The sequence below is a fragment of the Thalia democratica genome, chromosome 7 (assembly GCF_965202585.1).
Source record: "Thalia democratica chromosome 7, ktThaDemo2.hap1.1, whole genome shotgun sequence".
Lineage (NCBI taxonomy): Eukaryota > Metazoa > Chordata > Thaliacea > Salpida > Salpidae > Thalia > Thalia democratica.
This window is the reverse complement of record NC_139171.1, coordinates 61239752-61263199: the sequence shown is the minus strand read 5'-3', so window position 1 is coordinate 61263199 and position 23448 is coordinate 61239752. Positions and strand designations below refer to the sequence as shown.

Below are 23448 nucleotides of genomic sequence, written 5' to 3'. Positions count from 1 at the left end.
TAAGGTCTTGTACAAATATTCTAACTTTGATTTGTTCTAATTCACGGTTTAATCATGTTACAGCTTAATTAAAACTTTTTTTTAACTTTCTAAAGAAAACTTAACTCTATAACTATTTGTATTTAACTATTTATTTAATTTATTAAATTTTAATCAATATTTTTGTTTACTAATTTTTTCTTAACAGGCAAATGAAACCGTTAGTAAGGAGCAACCCGCACTCAAACATGCTGGATAGGAGAAACAACATGCATGCAGTCAACAATATGCTGGACAGAAGCGCTCCTTCCGTTGTCAAGAAGGGTTTCCAGCGCGCTGTGCCCAAAAACAAGAAACCCAGCTCGCTTAAAAAAGTATAAATGAGTTAAAAAAAATATATAAAATGTTAAAATTAAGTTGCGCCCAAAAACGAGAAACCCCGCTCGCTTAAGAAGGTATGGGATAATATTTTACAAATTTGAAGCCTTTAATATATAGCTAGAGTTTAAAAAAAACAACTTAAATAGATTATTTTTTTAATAAATGAACTAAGCTCACATCAGTATGGTAAAACTTATATAAAGTATATATACATTTTTCTGAATGAAAAAAAACGGTATCCAATTGACTTGATAGGGTTGCTATAACAAGTATATGAACTTTTTTAATATATATATATATATATATATATATATAATTTATTCAAATGGCGATTTTAAAAATTCTGGAACATATGTTTCACAAAGCTTTAATTTTTCATAAAGCTCTGATCATCAGCCAGTTAAATTTAAAATACAAAGCACTGTACCAAACAAAGATACAAAAGTTATGCAAAAAAACAAAAAACAGTATGACGTAATATTGTACATTACAAATATTCAGTACAAAAACCGATCTATCTTCTAACTAATTAAACAACTAAAATTAACGAAAACAACAGTTAATTGACTATGAAATGTTTCAAAATTTGTTGTGTTTTAAAAGAAGCTTTTTTATATGTCGACAAGAAGATATAAATTCGCTTCGCTTATTTAAACAACCTTCCTTTTTTAACGCATACATAACGGCTGTTGATTCTTTTAAGCACAGCCTACAAACAGGGTTGTTACCATCTGCTATTGGCTGTGCTCTTTTTATCACCTCCCAAGTTAATTTAAAATCAATGTTTTTGCGCTTAAGGCCGCAAACATACTTCGAAAGCTCAGTTTCATTTTCGTATACACCACCTTTAAAGGATTTTTTATGGTTGGCATACCGAAATCTGAACTGAGTGGAGCATAGGCCGATGTAGAACTTCTTTTCAAGGTCAGAGTTAACTGTTGCCTTGTAAATAATGTTCTCTGACCGGCAATTGCCCCCCTTCAAATTGTATTTACAACCACCGGCGCAATTACACTGACTTTTGATTGAATTACTTTTGTTTAAAATCCTTTGATTATGTGACTTGATTAATCTCTCCAAATTCGCCATACATGAATAACTGATTCGCATATTATGTTTGTTAAATATCTTTGATAATGGGTTATTTTTGTTGAAATGTTTTTTTACTAGATTTATAGATTCTCTGCCGATGTTTGTTTTAACTGAAGTACAGAATGGGGGATTATACCAAATTATATTTCGCTTTCTTTTACTTTTATTGGTCGTTTTGTTTTTTTGCTCCGTTGTTTCAAAATTAAGTTTATCATTGTAACCGCATTTTTTCATTATTAGTTCGTAATCTTGTTTTGTCTTTAAAAAGTTTTCTTCGTTGCTTGATCTTTTATTTAAACGTTTATTAATTATTTTTGGTATTTGGTTTATAATATTTTTTAAGTGGCTAGAATATTTATTTATATACATAATTTTTGCGTTTTTCTTTTTATAAGGCATATAGGAGAGATCATGCAAGTTGAGCTTCACATCCAGGTAGTCAGTCGTCAACATTGGTGATTCAATAGTGACTCTTAACCCCATAGACTTGAAGAAGGCGTGCGTTTGTTTTTTTAGCCTTTCAACTATAAAGCCAGAAGAATTGGGCAGTACAGCTAGACCATCGTCCCTGTACAACCCAACTCTTTCTAAACCAAAGATATTCTTCAACCCATCTAACAAAAAAAGACCTACTAATTCACATAACTCTGCACCCATGAACGATCCCTGCGCTACATCAAAAAGAGAGCTGGTGTTATTTGCTCTCTTCTTTTGCCACAGGTTTCCTTGTTCATAAAGTACTGATTTACATGCGTTTTTTATTAGACCTAAATCTTCAGTAGGTACGCTAGTATAAATACCAGCAAATTTTAGTGATTTTGTTACCAATTCTTCGCTGATAGAAGGATAAAAATCGACTACATCAAACTTAAAAAGCTGTACGTTTGTTTTTCCAAACCAGTGAACCAATTTAAGACTTGGTCTGTATCAGTCCACTGCATAAGTTTAGATTTTAAACGCACAGCCTTATTAATACAGTCAATCTTAACCTTAACTATACGACCTACATCGGACTTAGAAGTATTAATCAATCTACACTTGGGATGTGTCAAAAAGTTATCTTTATGGTCTTTGACCGTTATGTATGCGTTTTTTAAAGGCAATTTTTTAATCCTATCGTGTATTTTTAAGTTTTTAGTTAAATTTTTAGCTTCTACATTAATATCATTTAAAGTTTTATCAGTACATTTTTCGTAATCTTTAGTAATATTGTCTTTTAATAATTTTTTATAGTCATTTACTGAAATTTCGTAAAAATTAGAAGTTTTATCAGAAGGCACAATCAAATTTTTGCACTTACTTATGTCCTGCACAATCTTTGAAAGTTCATTTTGGAAACGGCTTCTACTTGTTCTGAACTCCACGTCTTGCACCATTTTTATTAGGTCTTCTTCAAATGCCTGTAGATGTTGTATTGGCTTAGGTGTGCGTGTTGTTTTGAACCCGTATGTTTCGTGTTCTTCTGCAGCCGTTAACGTTTAAATAAAAGATCAAGCAACGAAGAAAACTTTTTAAAGACAAAACAAGATTACGAACTAATAATGAAAAAATGCGGTTACAATGATAAACTTAATTTTGAAACAACGGAGCAAAAAAACAAAACGACCAATAAAAGTAAAAGAAAGCGAAATATAATTTGGTATAATCCCCCATTCTGTACTTCAGTTAAAACAAACATCGGCAGAGAATTTATAAATCTAGTAAAAAAACATTTCAACAAAAATAACCCATTATCAAAGATATTTAACAAACATAATATGCGAATCAGTTATTCATGTATGGCGAATTTGGAGAGATTAATCAAGTCACATAATCAAAGGATTTTAAACAAAAGTAATTCAATCAAAAGTCAGTGTAATTGCGCCGGTGGCTGTAAATACAATTTGAAGGGGGGCAATTGCCGGTCAGAGAACATTATTTACAAGGCAACAGTTAACTCTGACCTTGAAAAGAAGTTCTACATCGGCCTATGCTCCACTCAGTTCAGATTTCGGTATGCCAACCATAAAAAATCCTTTAAAGGTGGTGTATACGAAAATGAAACTGAGCTTTCGAAGTATGTTTGCGGCCTTAAGCGCAAAAACATTGATTTTAAATTAACTTGGGAGGTGATAAAAAGAGCACAGCCAATAGCAGATGGTAACAACCCTGTTTGTAGGCTGTGCTTAAAAGAATCAACAGCCGTTATGTATGCGTTAAAAAAGGAAGGTTGTTTAAATAAGCGAAGCGAATTTATATTGTCTTGTCGACATATAAAAAAGCTTCTTTTAAAACACAACAAATTTTGAAACATTTCATAGTCAATTAACTGTTGTTTTCGTTAATTTTAGTTGTTTAATTAGTTAGAAGATAGATCGGTTTTTGTACTGAATATTTGTAATGTACAATATTACGTCATACTGTTTTTTGTTTTTTTGCATAACTTTTGTATCTTTGTTTAGTACAGTGCTTTGTATTTTGAATTTAACTGGCTGATTATCAAAGCTTTATGAAAAATTAAAGCTTTGTGAAACATATGTTCCAGAATTTTTAAAATCGCCATTTGAATAAATTATTTAAAAGCCCTTCAAGTGGGCTCAGTTGAAAGTGTTTACGTTTAAACATTAACCTTATTTTATATATATATATATATATATGAAGTTTTGTTGTGTAGAACTATAACATTTTATTATGTACCAAGTTTAGTTTGTTTTTTCTAGCATGAAAACTATTTTTTGAATATTTGTTTTGAATTTTATGTTTAACAAAATTATGTCATATATTCATAAAGGTAATATTGAAAAACTTAACATAATGTTATATGAAAAGCTTAAAATAAGTATTGAAATGTATTAACTTATAATAACTAAGTACAAATTACCCAATATTTTATATATGTAAAAATAATTTTATTTTCAACAGGTAATATTGAAAACCTATTGTTTATATATAGTCAAATAAATAAATGAATATATATATAATTTATTGGAAAAGTACGATTTAAAAAAAAAATACTGGTACATATGTTTCATTAAGCTAAATATTTTAATCAGCAGCCAGTTCAATTTAAAATAAAAGCATTTTACTAAACATAGTATTTTCAAATAAATTATTTAAAAGCCCTTCAAGTGGGCTCTGCAGAAAGTGTTCAAGTTTCAATAATAACCTTATTTTATATATATGTATATATAAAAATGTATATGTATATTATAAATATTAAATAAATTTTTCACAGGTAATATTAAAAGAGCGGGAAATGAAGAAAGAGGAAAGACTAAAAGTTTTGTTCACCGAAGAAAATATCGAAAATGATATTCCCAAGTTGCCTGAACAATTAGCAGGGCTCAGTTTAAATGGTTTGTATTCAATTTAAATAAATGTTTACTTATTTTTAATATACTTTCAATTTTCCCAAGTTGCCTGAACAACTAGTTGGATTGAGTTTGAATGGTTGTATTTTGTAATTTATATCATTGGAAACAAATTAAAAACATGATTTAAGTAAAATAAGTTATTCTGAATTATCCGGACTTAGTTGTGACCGCTGTAGTAGTACAACTTGTTATGTTTTAAATTTTTATAAACTTAGTTTGTTTGTGTTTTCAAACAAACTTTTACAAGTATTTATTGGTGTTATTTTTTTACCAGACCTAGTTTAGACAGTTATATACTGTTTGTATTATAATAAATGCTTCTTTTTGCTTTTAATTTTTTGTAGTATCTTTTTAATGTATTTTTAAGCTATTACTTAAACGAGGTCTAGTAGTCTTAGTATTTTAGTCTAATAATTTTTTTAATTATTTTTTAAAGTTGCAAGCTAATCGTATTTTGAAACAACTTATTAAATAGACTTGTCTTGCTTTAAATTAGAATATTTTGAAAAAATTTGAAAAAAAAATTTTGTAGGTGGAGACGCAGACAATAAAAATTCATCAGAAATTCCACAGATTCACAGCAGGAGATATAGAGAGTTAGTTTTATCAATATTAAATTAATAAAAATTTTGTAAAGATAAATAGAATTAGTTATAAGTGGTATGTTATGTTTACAAAGAATATTAGTAGGCATGTATCAATATTAAATTTAATAGTGTTTTGTAAATAAGATACATGGAACTAGTTATAATACTGGTAATAGTTAATATGTATGCAGCAGTTAAAAGATTATAAAGACTTAGTTTTGTTAATATTAAAATAATTAATATTTGGGAGATGAACTTGCATACAGAGTTTCATTATACTTTTATTTTTAGTAGTGCTAATTTAGTTATGAAATTAATGTATTTTATCAAAATCATAAACTCACAGAAAGTGATATAAGAAGAAAAAGAGTAGTAGTAATGTAAAAGTTTTTACAAATTTGCAGCTTAAAATTCACACTTCCTGAGTTTGCGCTGCTTGTTCAGTTCGTATTTTAAAAATATTTTGTGTTTTAAAATTTGAAAAGCAACCTTAAATTGCATTAGGCGAAAAAATTCACATTCTGGTTCAATGTATTAAAACTAGAGTTATGCTGAGTTTGCTCCTTTAGCTGCGTTCAGTTTCCGAATTATAATAGCAGCTTACTCTATAAAAATCTATTAAGGTTAAAACATTTGTATACTAAAGTATGAACTTATTCAAAACTTTATAAGTTCTTCAAATGGATTAAAAACTTGATATATTACTTGGTGTATATTTTTTTTTTACTAGAACTCTTAAGAGTTTATCTTTCTATAGTACTACAGTTTATTTAATTATATTGTAAATATTTATTTTACAGGTATTGCACCCAAATATTGGAGAAAGAAATAGATGAAACTTGTGCGAATATCCTCAAAAAACTAGTCTTTTTCCAAGACAGGTATTTAAAGTTTAATATTTTCACAATAACTTCCGACAAAGATTTCACAGAAAATTTATACTATTTAATTTAACTACATAAATATAGAAACTTGTGCGAGTATCCTCAAAAAACTAGTCTTTTTCCAAGACAGGTATTTAATATTTTTAGATAATATTTTTATGTTTACTTTACTTTAACTTCCATCAAATATTTCACACAAAGTTTACACTATTTAATTTAATTAAATAAGTATAGAAACTTGTGCGAATATCATCAAAAAGCTATTAATTTTTCAAGACAGGTATTAAATAATGTTATAATTTAAAGCGTAAATCTAAGTAAAAATCATAATTTTTATAATAAAAACTGTTTTCAAAAGACAGACTACTATTAGTTTGGTAGCGTTTATACTGTTTATGTTTTATTGCTGAGTTAGATATTACATTTAAAACTTAGTTGCACATATAAATAAATTTTAGTTCAACTGTTAATCATATATACAATCAGAAATTAAAAACATTAGTAAGCCTATGGTAGAAGAAAAAGAAGTTACAAAATATTTTAAACAAGTTACATTGATGTACTCTAATGATAGTGGTTTCAGCTATATGTAGTTTTTATTGAAAATATTTTCGCTGACATAAAGTCGTTTTCAAGGATTTTCACTTGGTATTTACAAAATATTTTTTTTCATTTTTAATACCAAAATCGTATTTTATTTAATATAAGATAAGGTCTAACTACAACTTATTAAAATGATATTTAAATTCTTTTCAACTTGGAATCAGTTTGAAAATTCCAAAACGTTAAGAACGTAATAATAATAATCAATTATAAAACAATAAGTCTAAAGTATTTAGTAACATTATTCTGAAAACCTGATTTTTTTTTGGCTTAGAAATTACTTACATTAATCTACTTAAACCTTATGTATCAATTATGAATATTGAAAAATTATTTAGAAATACAAAGAGTATTCAAATATGTATTTTGTTATAGTTTTCAATCTAATAAAAATCTGGTTTCAAGTTTCGTATCATCTAATTTCACATGACAGATTAAAAAATTTTAACTTTTTTTTGTAATCTATTTTCGATTATATGAATGAAGTTTTATTTAAAAATATAAGCATATTTTATATTATTCTGCAATGGAGGAATTTATTTTATATAATAAAAACCAAAACATAAATCGGGACAGGAATATTTTATAAAAATAAAAGACATCTAGTTATAGGCATAAACTTTAAATATAATGGTATGTAAATCAGAGAAAGAAGTGTAAGTAATGTCAGATAGTTAGTGACGTAATATAGTTTTTTTCATGAAAAATGGTAAAGTTTTTATGTATAGATTTGCATTCTCACATGTTGTTACAAATAAATAATCTTTAGTAAAATCTATTTGTAGCCATTAAATTTAATGGTCTCAAGTTATTATACAAGCAATGAACAAGAAGAAACGGATCAAAATTGAACGAGTGCATGAAGACGATTTTGCACCAAGGGTCAATTTTGCACGAAAAAAGTTTTGATTAGTAAAAAAGTTACTGACCGAGGGTTAACTAACTTATTGCATTTTATAAAAAATAAAATTAAGTAAAAAAAAACTACTGACCGAGGGTTAGGGGTAACAGTGACAGTAAAAAAATATATATATTAATCAATAATAACAACTTACCGACCAAGGGTTAAGGGTAACAGTGATAATAAAAAAATAAATAAAAATAAAGTTAAGGAAAAAATTAGAAAATTAAAACAATATATTTTACCGACCGAGAATAAAGGTTAGGGTAACAGAGATAGTAATTTTTTTTTCTTAAGTAAAATTGGTGAGAAAGTTAAGATAGAAAATAAAGTTTAACCCGTCCAAAAATGACCCTTCGTGTAATTTTGTGCACTCGTGCAATTTTGTACGCTCGTGCAAATTTGACATCTACCCGAAGAAATAAGTGTGTTTTATAAATAGTTTTGTTTACATTGTTATAACTTATTTATATACGTGTATTTCTTTTAGAATAACAGCGATCAATAATCCTATTGTTTCATCGTACATGATTTAAAATAAATATTACCAGCCTGACTATTTAATCTACATACAAAACTTTGAGAACCTTCATGTTTGAAATAAATTTTGTCAATAGCAGGGTTGCCACACACTCAGGGAATTCAGGGAATCTCAGGGAATTTTCAAACTGTAGAAAATCTCAGGGAAACTCAGGGAAACTCAGGGAATTTTGGAATTTTTCTTTTAACTCAGGAAAACTCAGGGAAGTTTTGATTTTTTCTCTAAATATCAGGGAAGTTTTTGAAAATCTCAGGGAATTTTTTTTTAGATCTAGAATGAGGTTTAGTTAATCCAGTTTCAATATTTTGTTCAAAAGTAGTAATTTTTATTATTTAAGTGGTTATTTAGAATTTTTTTAGCCTTGCGGCTAGTTCTTCAAAATTCTTAGTATTAACATTGTAGTTTTTTTAAGTTTTAAATTTATATTTACTTAAGTAAAATCAAACAGTTTAGAGAAATGAAAGTTGTTGTTAACTATTCATTGAAAAGTTCTAATAAACTTTTTATTTTTAGTTACTTATGTAGTTTAAACAACACTATGTTGTACTATTAGTTCTTGTTTTTTAAATAATAAAGTTATTTGTTATTTGTTTATATGGATGGACCAAATGTGAACGTTGCTCTTGCAAAAAATGTTGACTTTGATAGAGAGGCTTCAGGTCTACCTCAACTTATTAAGACAGGGTCCTGCAGCTTGCACATTATTCATGGTGCATTCAAGTCCGGTGTTGAAGCTACACCTTGGAAAATAAAAAAAGTTTTAAAACATCTCCATTGCTTATTTGATCACACATCGGCCAGAAGAGATGACTGTGTAACTGAAACTGGGTCAACTACCTTTCCTTTATCATTTTGCGCCACAAGATGGTTAGAGTCAAAGCAGGTAGCTGACAGAGCCATTTTAATTTGGCCTAATGTTGTTAAAATGGTACAGTACTGGAAAAAACTGCCTGGTTACAAACAGCCACCAGGTCAAGATTTTATAACTATAAGCAATGCTATAAAGGATGATGTATTAATAGTTGTGAAATTGAATTTTTTTTGCTTTGTTGCCTCAATTTTGGTTCCATATTTAACAAGGTATCAGGAAAACAGCCCAAGCATTCCTTTCATGTATGATGATATACAGAAGTTAGTATACAAGTTAATGAATATTGTTTTTACTACTTCTTTCATGGAAGCCCATTCAAATGGAAAAAAGATACTTGAACTAAATAATGAGCATTTTCAAAATAAAAGTTTTCACAAAAAAAGATGTAGAGTTAGGATGTGCTGCTTCTACTTTAATTCAAGATTTGCTAAATCAAGGTAAAGTTTCTAAAATTTTGTTCAAGTCATTTCACAATGAATGTAAACTTTTTATAATTGCTATAATTAGGGGTAGGGAGTACTTGGGTGATGTTTGCTAGACTTTTTTTTCTCTTCGATTTAGATGTGTTTTAGCATTATTAAGAAGAATTTGATATTAAAAAAAAAAAAATTCTAAAAAAAAAAATTCCGAACCCAAAAATTGATTTTGACCCCAAAAATCACTTATTTTCATGATTTTTGACTTAAATAGTAATAAAATCACTTATACATGTCCTATACTTATAATTTTTATCTTAAATTAAAGTTTACAGTTATAGGCAAACATTTAAAGACATTTTAACTGTGTTTGTAACATTATGACGTCATAATCACACAAAATATGTAAATTTTGACTGTAAGGGTACATTTTATTAAAAAGAGCTAATTTATTCTGCTGTTGTGCTTTTACATTAGTATAATGAACTAATGCTTGCATCATTCATTGTTGAATTCAAGAGAATATTTAGAGCTTGTTGCAGTTATGAGAAATGAAGTTTAAAATCAATGATGCAACTTTTTATCAGTTTTATTTTATCAGTGCAGTAAAACTGGCTAGTGCAACAAATCATCAATATATTAATTTTGAGTTTTAGATAAAAAGTTAAAGTTAAATTATATGTTATCTGCTTTAATTTATTTATTTTAAAAGTTTAATAGTTATTAATTTTTTTATAGTTTTATTACACACTAGATAGAAATTTATTTAATTTTTAGTTTATTGTTTAAGTGGTTTGAAAAGTATTAGATATCTACAAGATCTTCAAGTGTTTTATAGTTTACTCAAAAAAATTTGATTACTTACTTCTTAGTTGCTTTTGTACTAAAGATTTATAAAGTTCACTATACTGTTAAAGATAAAAAAAACAGTTTTTGTTAATTTTTTACAGATGAATAATAGTAGTAACTTAAGTATAATTCTGGGAGATTGCCTACCAACAACTTATGATGTTGCTATTAACATTTTTAACATTTGTTCTAACCCAAAATCACAAAAGATGAAAAATTGTGTTAAGGCGTATGCAACAGCTCTCATTTTACAGTGGACCAAAGCATTTGGTGAAGAATATGTTCTGAAAATAAAACAAGTACAATCAAAGTTGTTAACTGTAGTAAATAATTACTTTAGTAAAGTGTATAAGGAGCAGACCCGAGATAAATCAGGTGCCAAAAAGAGTTTGAGGCAGCTCAACAAAGAATGGAGACAATCTAATATATTTACAGGTAGACATAAAAACGTACCTCTAGTTGTTAACAAGTTGTTTGACATAGGCAAAAACATGGATACTCTTACTGGAGATGAGGCATATTTTTATACTGATCAACTAAGTTCCCGTTGTGGCCGTATAAGTGAAGGTGTTGATTTGAAATATGTAACTGAAAAGCAAACTGAGTTAGAATTAGCACAAGCAGCTCTGAAGCGAGACATGTGTGAGAAGTCATACATTTCGGATGTTGATGTTGAACCTTCAGTTTCCAGTTCAAATGATAGTAGAAGTACTATCATTAGCACTAATCATTAACTTAATGATGCCATAAAAAATTATCTTGCCTATAATACATTATAATTTTTTAATGTTTGGTTATTTATTTTGTTGTTATACTAATTGAATAATTATCTAAGAGTTTTTTAAACACTTATGACTAAATGAATTATGACATCAAACATCACGCTAATATACATACCAGTACCACATCATTTAAATCTTTAAAGGTAAGTAAGAAGTTTGTTTAAAATGTTAAAGTAACTGTTACTTTTAGAATAAAAAATTTTAAATAGAGCTATGCTTATTAAACTTTTAAAAAGTACTATTTTATCGAAAACATTTATATATTTTGTGTGATTATGACATCATAATGTAACAAAACAGTTGAAATGTCTTTAAATGTTTGCCTATAACTGTAAACTTTAATTTAAGATAAAAACTATAAGTATAGGACATGTATAAGTGACTTTATTACTATTTAAGTCAAAAATAATGAAAATAAGTGATTTTTGGGGTCAAAATCAATTTTTGGGTTCGGAATTTTTTTTTTTGGCAATTTTTTTTTTTTAATATTAAATTCTTCTTAATGATGCTAAAACACATCTAAATCAAAAAGAAAAATATAAATTTTACAACATGACCAAAAAAATGTGGTGTACTCCCTACCCCTACTATAATAAAAAAATTAAAACAAGAATGACTGTTGGTTTGAACTTTTTAAGAAGGGCTGCTGTTTTAAATCCGGCATGTCTAAATGGAATGGGTAAAGACCATTGTGTCAGAAACTTTACAAGGTTGGTCCAACAACTTGTCAGCATGAAGATACTAAAAGCAAAAGTGGGTGATGACAGCATTAATCAATACATTGATTTGTTAAGTTCTTCTAACACTCAAATACTTTTTGAAAATTTCTTGAAAAAAGTCACAGTTTAGACACCTTTTATTTTGACACACTCGATATCCCAAGCAAGTATAAAGATTTAACAAGAGTCCTTGAGGCTGTTTTTGTGCTTCACAATGGCCAGGCAAGTGTTGAACGAAAGTATACTGCAGATGCCAACAAACAGTCTGATTTAGAAGCAATGAAAGAATTATTAGCAAGAGGAATAGCTCCTAAGGACAACGCAAAAAAACTTGAAAATAAAATTAAAACTATTGATTTAGAAATTGCATACCTAAAAAAACAGTATTAAGATTTTTTTATTAGGTAATGTGAAATTGTTTTAAAATCAAAATTATGTTTTTAATTATTTAAAATAGATTGTGTATGAACATCTAAAAGACATAAAAATTTTTTAATTTTAGATTATTTTGTAACAGTTGTTAGGTATTAAGTTGTACTTTGATATGAGATATTTCTATAGCTATTTCTTTAAACTTTCTTTTTGCAGGTTTTTTTACAATAATGTTAAGCTTTTAAGTTTTATTTACTGCATTCAGAACAGTTGCTAGGAAAGACATACAAGTCATAATGAAGTTATTATGTATGCATTTAAGTGAGTTCTTCATGTGAAAATACTATTATAGTATAATTAAATTTTGTCAATAAAAATGTCAAACAAATTAAACTTTATTCTTTTATGTAGAAAGTTGACTAACAAGTTTACACAAAGTTGTGCAAAAATTTAGTTTTTAATTTTTAATTGGTTTAAACCTTTTAAGATTGAGTTTTTGAAAACAGTTTTTTTCATAAATTTAATGCAGAAGCATACACATACAACCTTCCTTTTATTATTAAAGAAGAAAAATGAGAACAAGGTTTTAATAATTTGTGTTAGAAGAGAAAAATTTTTTTTAAGGTTTGAAAAATACTCAGGGAAACTCAGGGAAATTTAAGGTTACTCAGGGAAATTTTTGGTCACTCAGGGAAGATTTTTTGGCTCAAAGAGTGGCAACCCTGCAATAGCTTTTAGAAATATTAACGCAAATATATAAACTTTTAGTTTTAGTTTAAAGTTGAATGCACAAGTTTAATACTATTTAGTTATCACATAAACTGTTAAAATGATCGAATAAAAGTAAATATTTATAGAACAATTGTCCAAACGTTACTAAAGTTAGATGATCTACAATTAAAAAATTAATGGTATAAAAGTTAGATATAGTGTTTTTTTCTATAGGGTCAGGGTTGCCACTTTACCTGGAAACCTGGAAACACCTAGAATTTGACAACTTAGGCTAAAATAACCTGGAAAAACCTGGAATTTGAGAAATTTCGAAAAAAACCTAGAATTTTTAAGAATTTTAACATTTTTAGTTGTAAAATTTTGATTTGACACAAAAAATCTATCATATAATTAAGATTTTTTGTCTTCATCAAAAAATGTTTTTATTAAAAAACACATTTAAAGTAACTTTACAGTATCTTTTCAATATTTATACGATTTAACACAGTTTCTTTTATAGAAATTAACTTAAAACTAAAAATAGACCCAAAAATGTGTACTTTTAAAAACCTGGAAAAAATGTGGAAAAACGAGTGGCAACCCTGATAGGGTTCGTCAGTTATAAAACTTTTTATTTAGTTATATTTTACGTGTAAAAACAATGTTTTGTATCATTAAGTTTGTCTAATCAAGTTGACAGTTATTAAAATTTTAGTAAATTAACTTGTCAAATTGTTTTACTTATTGTTTAATGTGTGTAATAAAATGTATTTAATAAAAAATAATAATTTATAAAATTGAAAACAGTAATGTCTTAATGCTATATATTTTCACAAAAACTTTGAAATTATCGAACCAAAAAAAAACATAAGATAAATAGTTTAGTTAACACACCAATTTTCAACCATCTTAAACGATTATAAAAAAAAGTAGTATTATTAATTTTATTGTTGCGGGAACACGAATTTTCAACCATCTTAAATGATTATAAAAATAGCTTGTACAAACTATTTTATTTTCACAGTAACTTTTTGATTAAAATTTATTTTTACAGGAACTTTCAGAACGACCCGATAAAAGCTAAGACACTGTAAAAGCTAAAATTAAAATAAGTTTTCAACACAAATTCAAAAATAAACTTGTTCAAACTTTTTATTTTTGCAGAAACTTTTTAATTCATTTTTATTTTCGCAGGAACTTTCAAAACGACCCGATAAAAGCGAAGATGAAACGGAGATACGTGTTGGGGTTGAGGGAGGTGACGAAACATTTGAAATTGAAGAAACTAAAATGCGTCATTATATCTCCAAACCTGGAAAAAATACAATCTAAAGGTTTGAATTTTTAATTAAATGTTTGTATTTAAAACTATTAAAATTTGACTAAACATTTGAAACTGAAGAAACTAAAGTGCGTCATCATATCTCCAAACCTGGAAAAAATTCAGTCTAAAGGTTTGAATTTTTATTAAGTATTATAAATACTAAAATTTTGTGCGCACATTAGTGATGATTTCACTTATTTTGTAAACATTTAACAGTTTAAATGAAGTATTTGAAATTTTAAAAGTTTTAGTTGTTTTTAAGTTCAGTCTAAAGATATATTTAACATTTTAGCGAAACATTGAATTTGTTTGTTGTAATAAATATTCATTATACCGAGGTTTTTTAGAGATTTTTTTACTAAATATTTTATGTTTGAAAAGCTTAGTTCTTTACTTTTAAAAAAATCTTAAAAATTTTTAAAAACTTAAAAAAAGGTGGATCTATTGGTATAAAAATTTTTAAAACAAATATTCTAAACCAAGCATTTGAAATTAAATAAGAAAATTATTAAACTACTGAACATGGAAAAATTTTTGAAAAATTAATATAATAGTAAATTTGATTTATTGATGAAATTCTAGCAAGACTAGTTTTCCTCATGAATTATTTATTTTTTAAAGTCAAAAGATAATTTTTTATGTATAAGAAAATGCTGCGTTATGCCATATATTGATGTATAGACAAAAAGTAAGTAATTTCGCAAAAAAATTCTAGGCTAAATTTGAGAGAAAAAAAGCGCTTAGTATGCTTGATTTTTTTTTAATGTATTTCAAATGATTAATTTTTCTCAAAAATCATTAAAAGATGAGATAGCAAAAAAATATTTTCTACTTGTCGCTTTAAAAAATAAAACTGCTTTTAGATAAAGAATAATTAAAAATTAATGTCTCAGGTTTTTAAACTAATGCTTAAGTTTTCGAAAAAAAAATATTTTTATTTAAACTTAAGTATCTATGGTCCATGGTTCATCATACATATTTTTTTAGTGTACAATTTAATCAATACTGTTTAACTTAGTTTGATTTAATAAATTGATTTAATATTTAGGAGTCCTAAACGATGTAAAGTAAAATGTTTTATAATTAAATACACATTAAATATAATTTCATTTAAAATAACTTATTCAAATATTTTTTTTTAGGAAGTTTTGAAATAGTTTATTAATCTAAATTAGTTTTTAAAGGACTAGAAACAAGTTATTTTTTATTTAGGAGGCTTAGCAACAAATAAACTGCTTTAATTGATTGATAGGTGTACTAGACAATGTTATGTCTTCAAATTTAAATCATATGGCTGAATGCAATATACGTTATAAAATTTTTTATTATATAAATTACTTTTTACCATTTTTGAATGGGTTAAACGGTGTGACATCATCAATGTTGAACTTACAGTCAAGTTGTTTATTTTTAATGTAATATATAAAAACAGTTACATTTCAAATAAGAAAATTACAAAGTCTTAATTTTATACTCATAAGTTTGGAATACTTTAGGTTTTTTTTCAGCAAACAGGTCGAATATTTTGTTGAAATACAAATATTTTTATATGTATCATTAAGTAAAAGAAAAAAAATTAGAAAATAATTGATGTACCAGAGGACTACTTGAGAATTGATATTATAATATATTTTTAAGTTAGTTTTTAGGAGGTTTGGATGATGCCATGTCTTCAAGGTGGTCTAAAATTAAATTTTTTAATTTAAATATTTTTTGGGGGTACACAACTAAGTAATTTTATTAAATTAATTATTTGGTAGTTTAGAATTAATTATTTAAATTTAATCAATATTTTTGAATGTTTACAAATAAACAAATTTTATTAATTTCCAGGTGGTCTGGACGACGCCATGTCTTCAATACTGACGTTGTGCGAGCAACAAAACGTCACTTACGTCTTCGCCCTGGGCAGAAAAGCCATGGGAGTTGCGGTGGGTAAAGTAGTGCCGGTTTCGATAGTGGGGATTTTCGATTACTCCGGAGTTGATGTGAGTTGATTTATTTTATCTAATTTTATTAGTTCAATTTATATGCTTTGTATTAAACTTTTAGGTGTTTATTATATCATGTTAAATTATATAATTTGTGCATATTTTAACTTAACTTGCTTGGAAAATTAATTATGCCGGTTTCGGTCGTGGGAATTTTTTATTATTTTGATTTTGGTGTTAGTGGTTTGCTATTTAAAAATGAATAATTTCATGTACTCATGTTGAGCTGTATTTATTGAACTGTAGTGAAATTATTTTTAATTAAATTTCCAACTTACATGCCTTGTGTTTAGTTTTAACTTGATTAATTTGTAACGTAAATTATGTATTTTAAGTAATTTGATGTGTAAAACGTACCATTTTGATTAGTGGGCGTTTTTGACTATTCCGGAGTTGAAGTAATGAAATTTTGTAACAATTTTTTTTTTCAGGTTTAATTTATATACTTTGTATTTGTTTTCTCTTATATTTCTTAATTATTATATATTATATTTAAAATAGTTTAAAATTGAACCAGTTAGCGTTGTGAAAATTTTCGATTGCCTTCATATTAATGTTACTATTATGTTTTGTTAACTAAAATTATTTATTAAACGTTTTGTTGAAACTGATACAAAACAGTATAATTTATTTGAGCACAGTGCATAGCTAAATAAGGCTCTGAAAAAAATCTTGTGAAAATGAATTTTTAATCGTTTAGTGACGTAGTGTATCATTTTGACATAAATAATCACTACATTTTACTATATATTGAAATTGGCAGCAGGAATTAAAAGAAAGGCAGCTTGCTACTTAATTTAGTTTGTAACTGTTTACAACAAAACAGTAGTTAACAAAAATTAATGTAAAACAAACAAATATTGAAAGTCAAATATTTTATGTATTTTAAATTAACAGACTTTTCAAAATAAAACCACAAAATTGAGATATAAAACATTATTTAAATTTGTTTAATAATGCTGTTTTCACAAAAAAAAATAGCGAAGAAATATTAAGTCTCTCTAAACTAGTAAAAAGTTTATTTATACGTTATATTTATATAATATAAATTGGGTATGTGTCAAAATTACACGAGGTGTCAAAATTGCACGAAGATACTTCTTCACGAAGGGTCTCTTTTGCACGAGCAGACAATTTTGCACGGATAAATTTTTGCACGGTTATTTTTTTTTTTTAATTAGTTTTTTATTTAATTATTCTTTATTTAATTTTTATAATTTTTTTTAATTTTTATTTTGTTATCACTATTAAAACTCTTATTCTTACTCTTGGTCGGTAACTTTTTTTTATTCAATTATTCTTTATTTTTAATATATATTAGTTATTTTTTTAATTAATGTATTAATATATATTCATTTTTCTTGTTTCTTTTTGATAATAATTTTTATTAGTTATCTTTTTATTTTTACATTCACTCTTACCCCTTACCCTCGGTCAGTAACTTTTTGTTTTTTTATTGATTTATCTTTTAGATTTTTAGATTTTCTTTTTTTTTTTACTCTTGTGCAAAATTGACCCTTGGTGCAAAATTGCCGTCATGCAATTTTGTAATTGTGCAATTTTGACCCTTTCCCATATAAAGTATTTTCCACTTAAATTATTGTTAGTTTAGTATTTTACTCCAGTCAAAATCAAACAATTCGTTGTGTTTTGCTGCTTTGAATATTTAAATGGCAGTTTGAATGTAAATTTAATTAAATATTACTGCAGAAGATAAGCTGAACGGTTGATATGTTTGATTGTAGAATTGATAATTCTTTTTGGATGTTGATTTCTTAACTGTTATTAATTTGTTTATGCTGTTGTCTTACTTTTTTTTTATTGTCATTTTTACAAAGTGAAAAATACTTTCATTATTAATGTGAACTGTTATGTAATTAAACAAGTTGTTTTTTTGTCATTATAAGGCTTAAGGTTTATTATACGTCAACAGGTATATAATCAAACAAGTTATTTTTGTAATTATAAGGCTACAAAACGTTTAAACTTATAATAACAAATCACTTGACTAACGAGAGCTTTATAAAGTCTTGTTTCAAGCCATCGAAATTTAAACACAGTTTATTTTTTGAGGAAAACAGCACTCGAATATCGTAGTGACGTAACAAGTCTGTTTGACTCAAGTGTCTTTTCTCATTTAGTATAAATTAAAAATAAATTTCATAGATGTGGCCGAATTATTGGAGAGCTGGAATTTAATTCAAAGCCGTTTATAAACAAAGGTATTATCAATTAATCGGAAACTTATTCAAGAAAACTCATTTAATATTAAGAAATACTTTACACATCAAAATAATTTTAAAAGTAAAATTTATTTAGACTTTAGCAGGATTAGTTTTTAATAAATATTCATAACTTGCAAAATTTTCAAAATACAACTTTGTATGTAGCTAACAGTATGTATGTACTTTGTATGTACTGTATGACAATTCTGAAGTCTTAGATAAAAATCCATTAAAGTTTCTATCAAATTCGTTTTTGTTTGTTTAATTTTACCAAGTAAAAATATGTAATGTTGAACACCATATTATGAAGAAAAAAGCTTGTGTATTACGGCATAATAATAATATTTAAATGTTGAGTTTGAAACAAATTAGACACAGTAATCGATCCACAAGGGAAATTGAAAACTAATATATAGAGATGATGGATAATTAAGATACTGATTAACAAGTTGATAGTAAAGCTTACATTACGTCGTAAAAAAAATTACAGCGTACATCAAAATATGAAACCGTGATAGACAACTCACAATAAGGTGTAAAGCATTATTATGATGTTCTCAGTTATAATTATGACGTAATAACAGGATATGTACAGAAAACTAGTTAACCTAGTGAGAGATGCGCAACAGAAATACAAAGAAATGATTTCAATTTATCAGCACGAAATTACCGAGAATAATAAAGAGGTTTGTTGGTAATTGTATAATTATTTTTTATTAAAAAGAAGTCTTTTAAATTGTAAATCAATTAAAGTAATTCAACAAAAAATAATGATGAGGTTTAGTTTATTTTCAAGTAATAATGTTAAACTCACAAATAGAAGTAGATATAGTTATATTTAATTTACAAAAAATAACTAAAAATAGTTAAAAAAAATAGTAAAAAAAATTATTTTGAAACAGTCTTAGCAAGAAAACCTTGTTTTAAATCTTATGTTTTATAGTGTTTTTAGTAGTTTTTGTTATTTTTAACATTTCTGTTATGTTTATCTAACAAACTTTGAAATACTTTTAGTTGACAAAATTTTACTAAAATTTAAATAATTTAATGAATACAGTAACCTCTCGCTTATTTACGCACATTGTGTCCACATAAAAAGTGCGTAAAGATACGAGAGATCGTAAAGATACGAGAGGTACCAAATATACTTACTATAATGGCTGTTTTTTGATATTGCTTCTAGTTAGAAGCAGACTGAGGACTTTTCCACTTTTAACTATTTGTTTACTTAATTTATAAATACGAAAACAAAAGATAAAACTATACATATAAAAAAAGAATTTAATTTTATATAAATAATAATACTTGTAGAAAAATTTTACTAATTTTAATAATAAGTAGATTTTATCTTTTACTTATATCTGACTTATTTGATACTCGACATTTATATTCTATTTTCCTTAGCAAATTACTGTGCAAGGCAAGTGTTACAGAAGAAGAACTTAAATAAAACAAAACGTTAAATGAAAATTAGTTATATGTTTACTAAAAAGAAACAATTGAGATTTGTGTTAAGTGTAAGCTCTATATTTATAAAGTATCACTGCTACTTTCTGCTAGGAAGATTCAAAGATTTCTTTTTTAGATGTTTATTCATATATACGGCAAGAGTACTGTATTATTTGTTTGTGTTACAAACTCTCATTATTTCATTATACTCTCATTATTTAACACAGTCATATTTCTTTCATAATTTTAATTTAATCTTTTATTGCTAACACATTTCTGATATACTGAAGTATAACTAAATGTTTATCAATAAGTCGAGGAACATAAGTTTACAAAATATAAAGATATAGAGTGGTGAGTTAATATTTAAAAACATATTTTACATTAAATATATGCAATAAACCTAATTTGTGCAATATTAAAGAAAACTAAGATTTTCATTGTTTGAATTATTTAGAATTCTAAAATGCGTAACTAAACTAGAGAGCGTAACGTCACGAGTGCGTAAAGATGCGAGAGGTTACTGTAATTGTTTTTAAAATTAACTCAGAAAGGTATACCCACTACATATTTAATCCCTGCATTCAACTTAAATATTTTATACTGTTTCTATTTGTAGCAGGTAGGGAAGCCCCCTAACAAAGGAAAGAGATTCCACATGAGTCACTCGAGAAACCCTTCAGCTGCGAGTTGCAAATCATTGCAGAGTTTCATATCAGAACCGATATCTGAACTCAATGATAGTTAGTTTTAACATTTATAACAATTTGAAATTGCTGAACTTAGTAATATTAAATTTTGATAAATTTTTGCATAAATATTTAAGGTATAAAATTTAAAGTCTGTATTCAATTTAAATGATAAAAAAATTGTTTATAATTTTTTCAAATTGTTACGGCAGATTTTTCTAAATTACAAGGAACATTTCCTAAAAATTTGAGCTATTTATCCCAAAAATTTAGGAGGTTGACTTTTATTGATTTCTATTTGTCTGTCGTTTTAGTTTTTTCCTCCCGTAAAGAACTTATTGTACTCTCCGACTAAAACCTGCTGTCTCTCAAAAACTGTTTTAAATCTGCAAAATAGCAACTTTGTAACTTAATTAAAACTCAACAAAATAAGATGAAGCTGTAAAAATCGTGATTTACCCCCATGTCCCTATAAAAAAAATTTATTCTTTAAATGTAGTGTAATAAAGTTTTTTTTTTCTGAATTTAATGATAATTGTTTTTCTATAATTTTTAATGCAACTATTAATTTAAGTTATAGTTTCCATTTCGCCTCTTTTCTGGGCATTTTCAGTATGTTGGGGAAAACTTTATAAATTAATGTTAAGTCATGTACTTAATTTGTAACTCTTTTATTTATTTTAGCTTGCTGTTCAGTATTCAACCTTGAGGTATAGTCATAACAAATTAAGCTCAAGGAAAAAGTAATTAACTAAACAGTAAACTGTCCCGTTACTTTTACAGACAGCAACTGGAGGAAGCTGATGGAGCAGATAAACGACCAGAACGAGGGGAACCCCCAAAACGAGGAAGATCTCCATGACAACGAGGAGTGCGGGACGATAGTCGAGGAGGAGGAAGTGACGTCACACAACGATGACGCAGCTGAGGTGACGTCACGATCCATGGAGAAAATCGAGGACGTGGTGGAGGGGGTGCAGAAGAAGGATGACGTCATAAAGAGCTGGCTGCAGAGTTCCGCCGATAATTGATTGTGACGTCATATCTGTAATTTAATGATTTAATTATATTAAAATAAATTGTTATTAGAATAATTCTTTTTTGATAAAAAGTAAATAATTGTTAAGTCATAAGTAAAATGTTATTGTATGATTGATTATAAAAAATAAAATAATAATTAAATTTGACATTTGTAAAATACATTTTACAGAAAAGTTTTCAATTTTAAAATAACTGCTCTCCATAAGAATGTCCTGTATTCTCAATTAGTTTTTTAAAAACTAACTTATTAAAACACTAAAAACTTGTTTTACTAACTTTAGTTAAGAGCTGATTTATTTTTAAATTTCTGTAAAGAACGTAGTTGATTGAATTGGTAATATAATATTTAATAAAATAAAATTTGTATTAATAGGTACTTAGTTTAACTTTTAATTTGTCTGAAAAAATAACATTTTTTTACACTAATAATTTAGTTTGCAACTAAAATGTGGTAAATATCAAAATTATATTGGTGTACTATTTTCAGCTGTCTATTTTTTTATCTATCTTAGCCTTTTATTTTTTTTTTTTTTTACTTTTTTTTTTTATTGACTACAATTTAGACAGTAGAAAGTTTGCTAAATAAAATATTCAAGTTTTTTTTTAAAGTAACATATTTAAAAATAAAAGTTTTTACAGGCAAATTTACAATGGTGTTAAACATGTATATTTGTTTAATTTAAAAGTTAAGTTTTTTTTTCATCTAAACATTTTCCAGTTTAATTTACGTGGTTCATAAAAAAATATCATATTTATTTATTTTTATTTTAATTGGTAAAGCTTTTATCTAAAAATCTTGTATTTTGTAATATTAAGTTTTCTAGTATCTTTTGTTTTACTTCATTTATTAAAAACTTCAACTTTTTTATTTTGCCGATAAAGCTTCAATTTTTTTTCTTAAAACATAAGCCACAATATTATTTTGTTTAAATTAATGTTTTTTTAGTGTAAACACATCTAAAATTTTGCTTATATTTTACATATTTCTACCAAAGAGTTTGTTTAGAAAAAATATTCTAACTAAACAATCAAATGCATTTAAGTTGAAAATTTTGATTAGTGATTTTGTACATAAATATTTAAATACTTTTATTATTCTTTTGTGATGAAACAAATTATTTTTATTGTATGTACTGCAATATAAAACTAAATATAAGTCCATAGCTCATAAATAATTTATATAAATTAAAAAATTGTCGCAATTGTTTGTTATTTCTTTATTATCTAACCTTCTTTATTATTTTAAATTATTTTTAACTAGTTTTATGTGGTATACAAAAATTTATGGTTGTTGAACTATTTTTTTGCAATGAAACTTTTTTTGTTAGTATTAACTTTTTCTAAATTCTTACCACTTGTTTTCGATTTATACCACCTTTTTTTGATTTCTTGCGATAATTTAGTGTTGTAAAATAAAATTTCGTTGTTTTAATATTTTTGCAAATTAGTTAAATCTCCTTTAGTCTAAAATCAGTTAAGTTTTATGAAAACATAACTTTAAATATAACTTTGTTGTTTAATTTATTTTCACTGTAAAAGTTCGGTTAAACATAATACAAAAAAAATAAATTGTTTAAGATCGCTTAAATTAAAAGTTAATTTAAAATAATACAAGTATAAAGTTTAAACTAATTAAAAAAGATTATTTAAAAGTTGGGTAATGAGTCACTTAGGTAGCTTAGTAAAAA

The 23448-nt window shown here is 26.2% G+C and overlaps 1 protein-coding gene across 3 annotated transcripts in view; it reads left to right on the top strand.

Annotated features, from left to right (window-relative positions):
* Nucleotides 1-21951, top strand: part of LOC145840608 (uncharacterized) — a 51208-nt gene extending 29257 nt beyond the window's left edge. For 2 of the 3 annotated variants that reach the window (XM_082947920.1, XM_082947919.1), the window contains exons 12-20: nt 188-353; nt 4667-4787; nt 5338-5401; nt 6193-6273; nt 14236-14375; nt 16199-16353; nt 19166-19267; nt 20650-20773; nt 21503-21951. In XM_082947920.1, the coding sequence (XP_082804046.1) occupies nt 188-353; nt 4667-4787; nt 5338-5401; nt 6193-6273; nt 14236-14375; nt 16199-16353; nt 19166-19267; nt 20650-20773; nt 21503-21750 (1201 nt within the window). In that variant the 3' untranslated portion in view covers nt 21751-21951. The remainder of the gene's footprint in view (nt 1-187; nt 354-4666; nt 4788-5337; nt 5402-6192; nt 6274-14235; nt 14376-16198; nt 16354-19165; nt 19268-20649; nt 20774-21502) is intronic. The other variant, XM_082947921.1, reaches the window with a different exon arrangement.
* Nucleotides 21952-23448: the final 1497 nt, after the last annotated feature.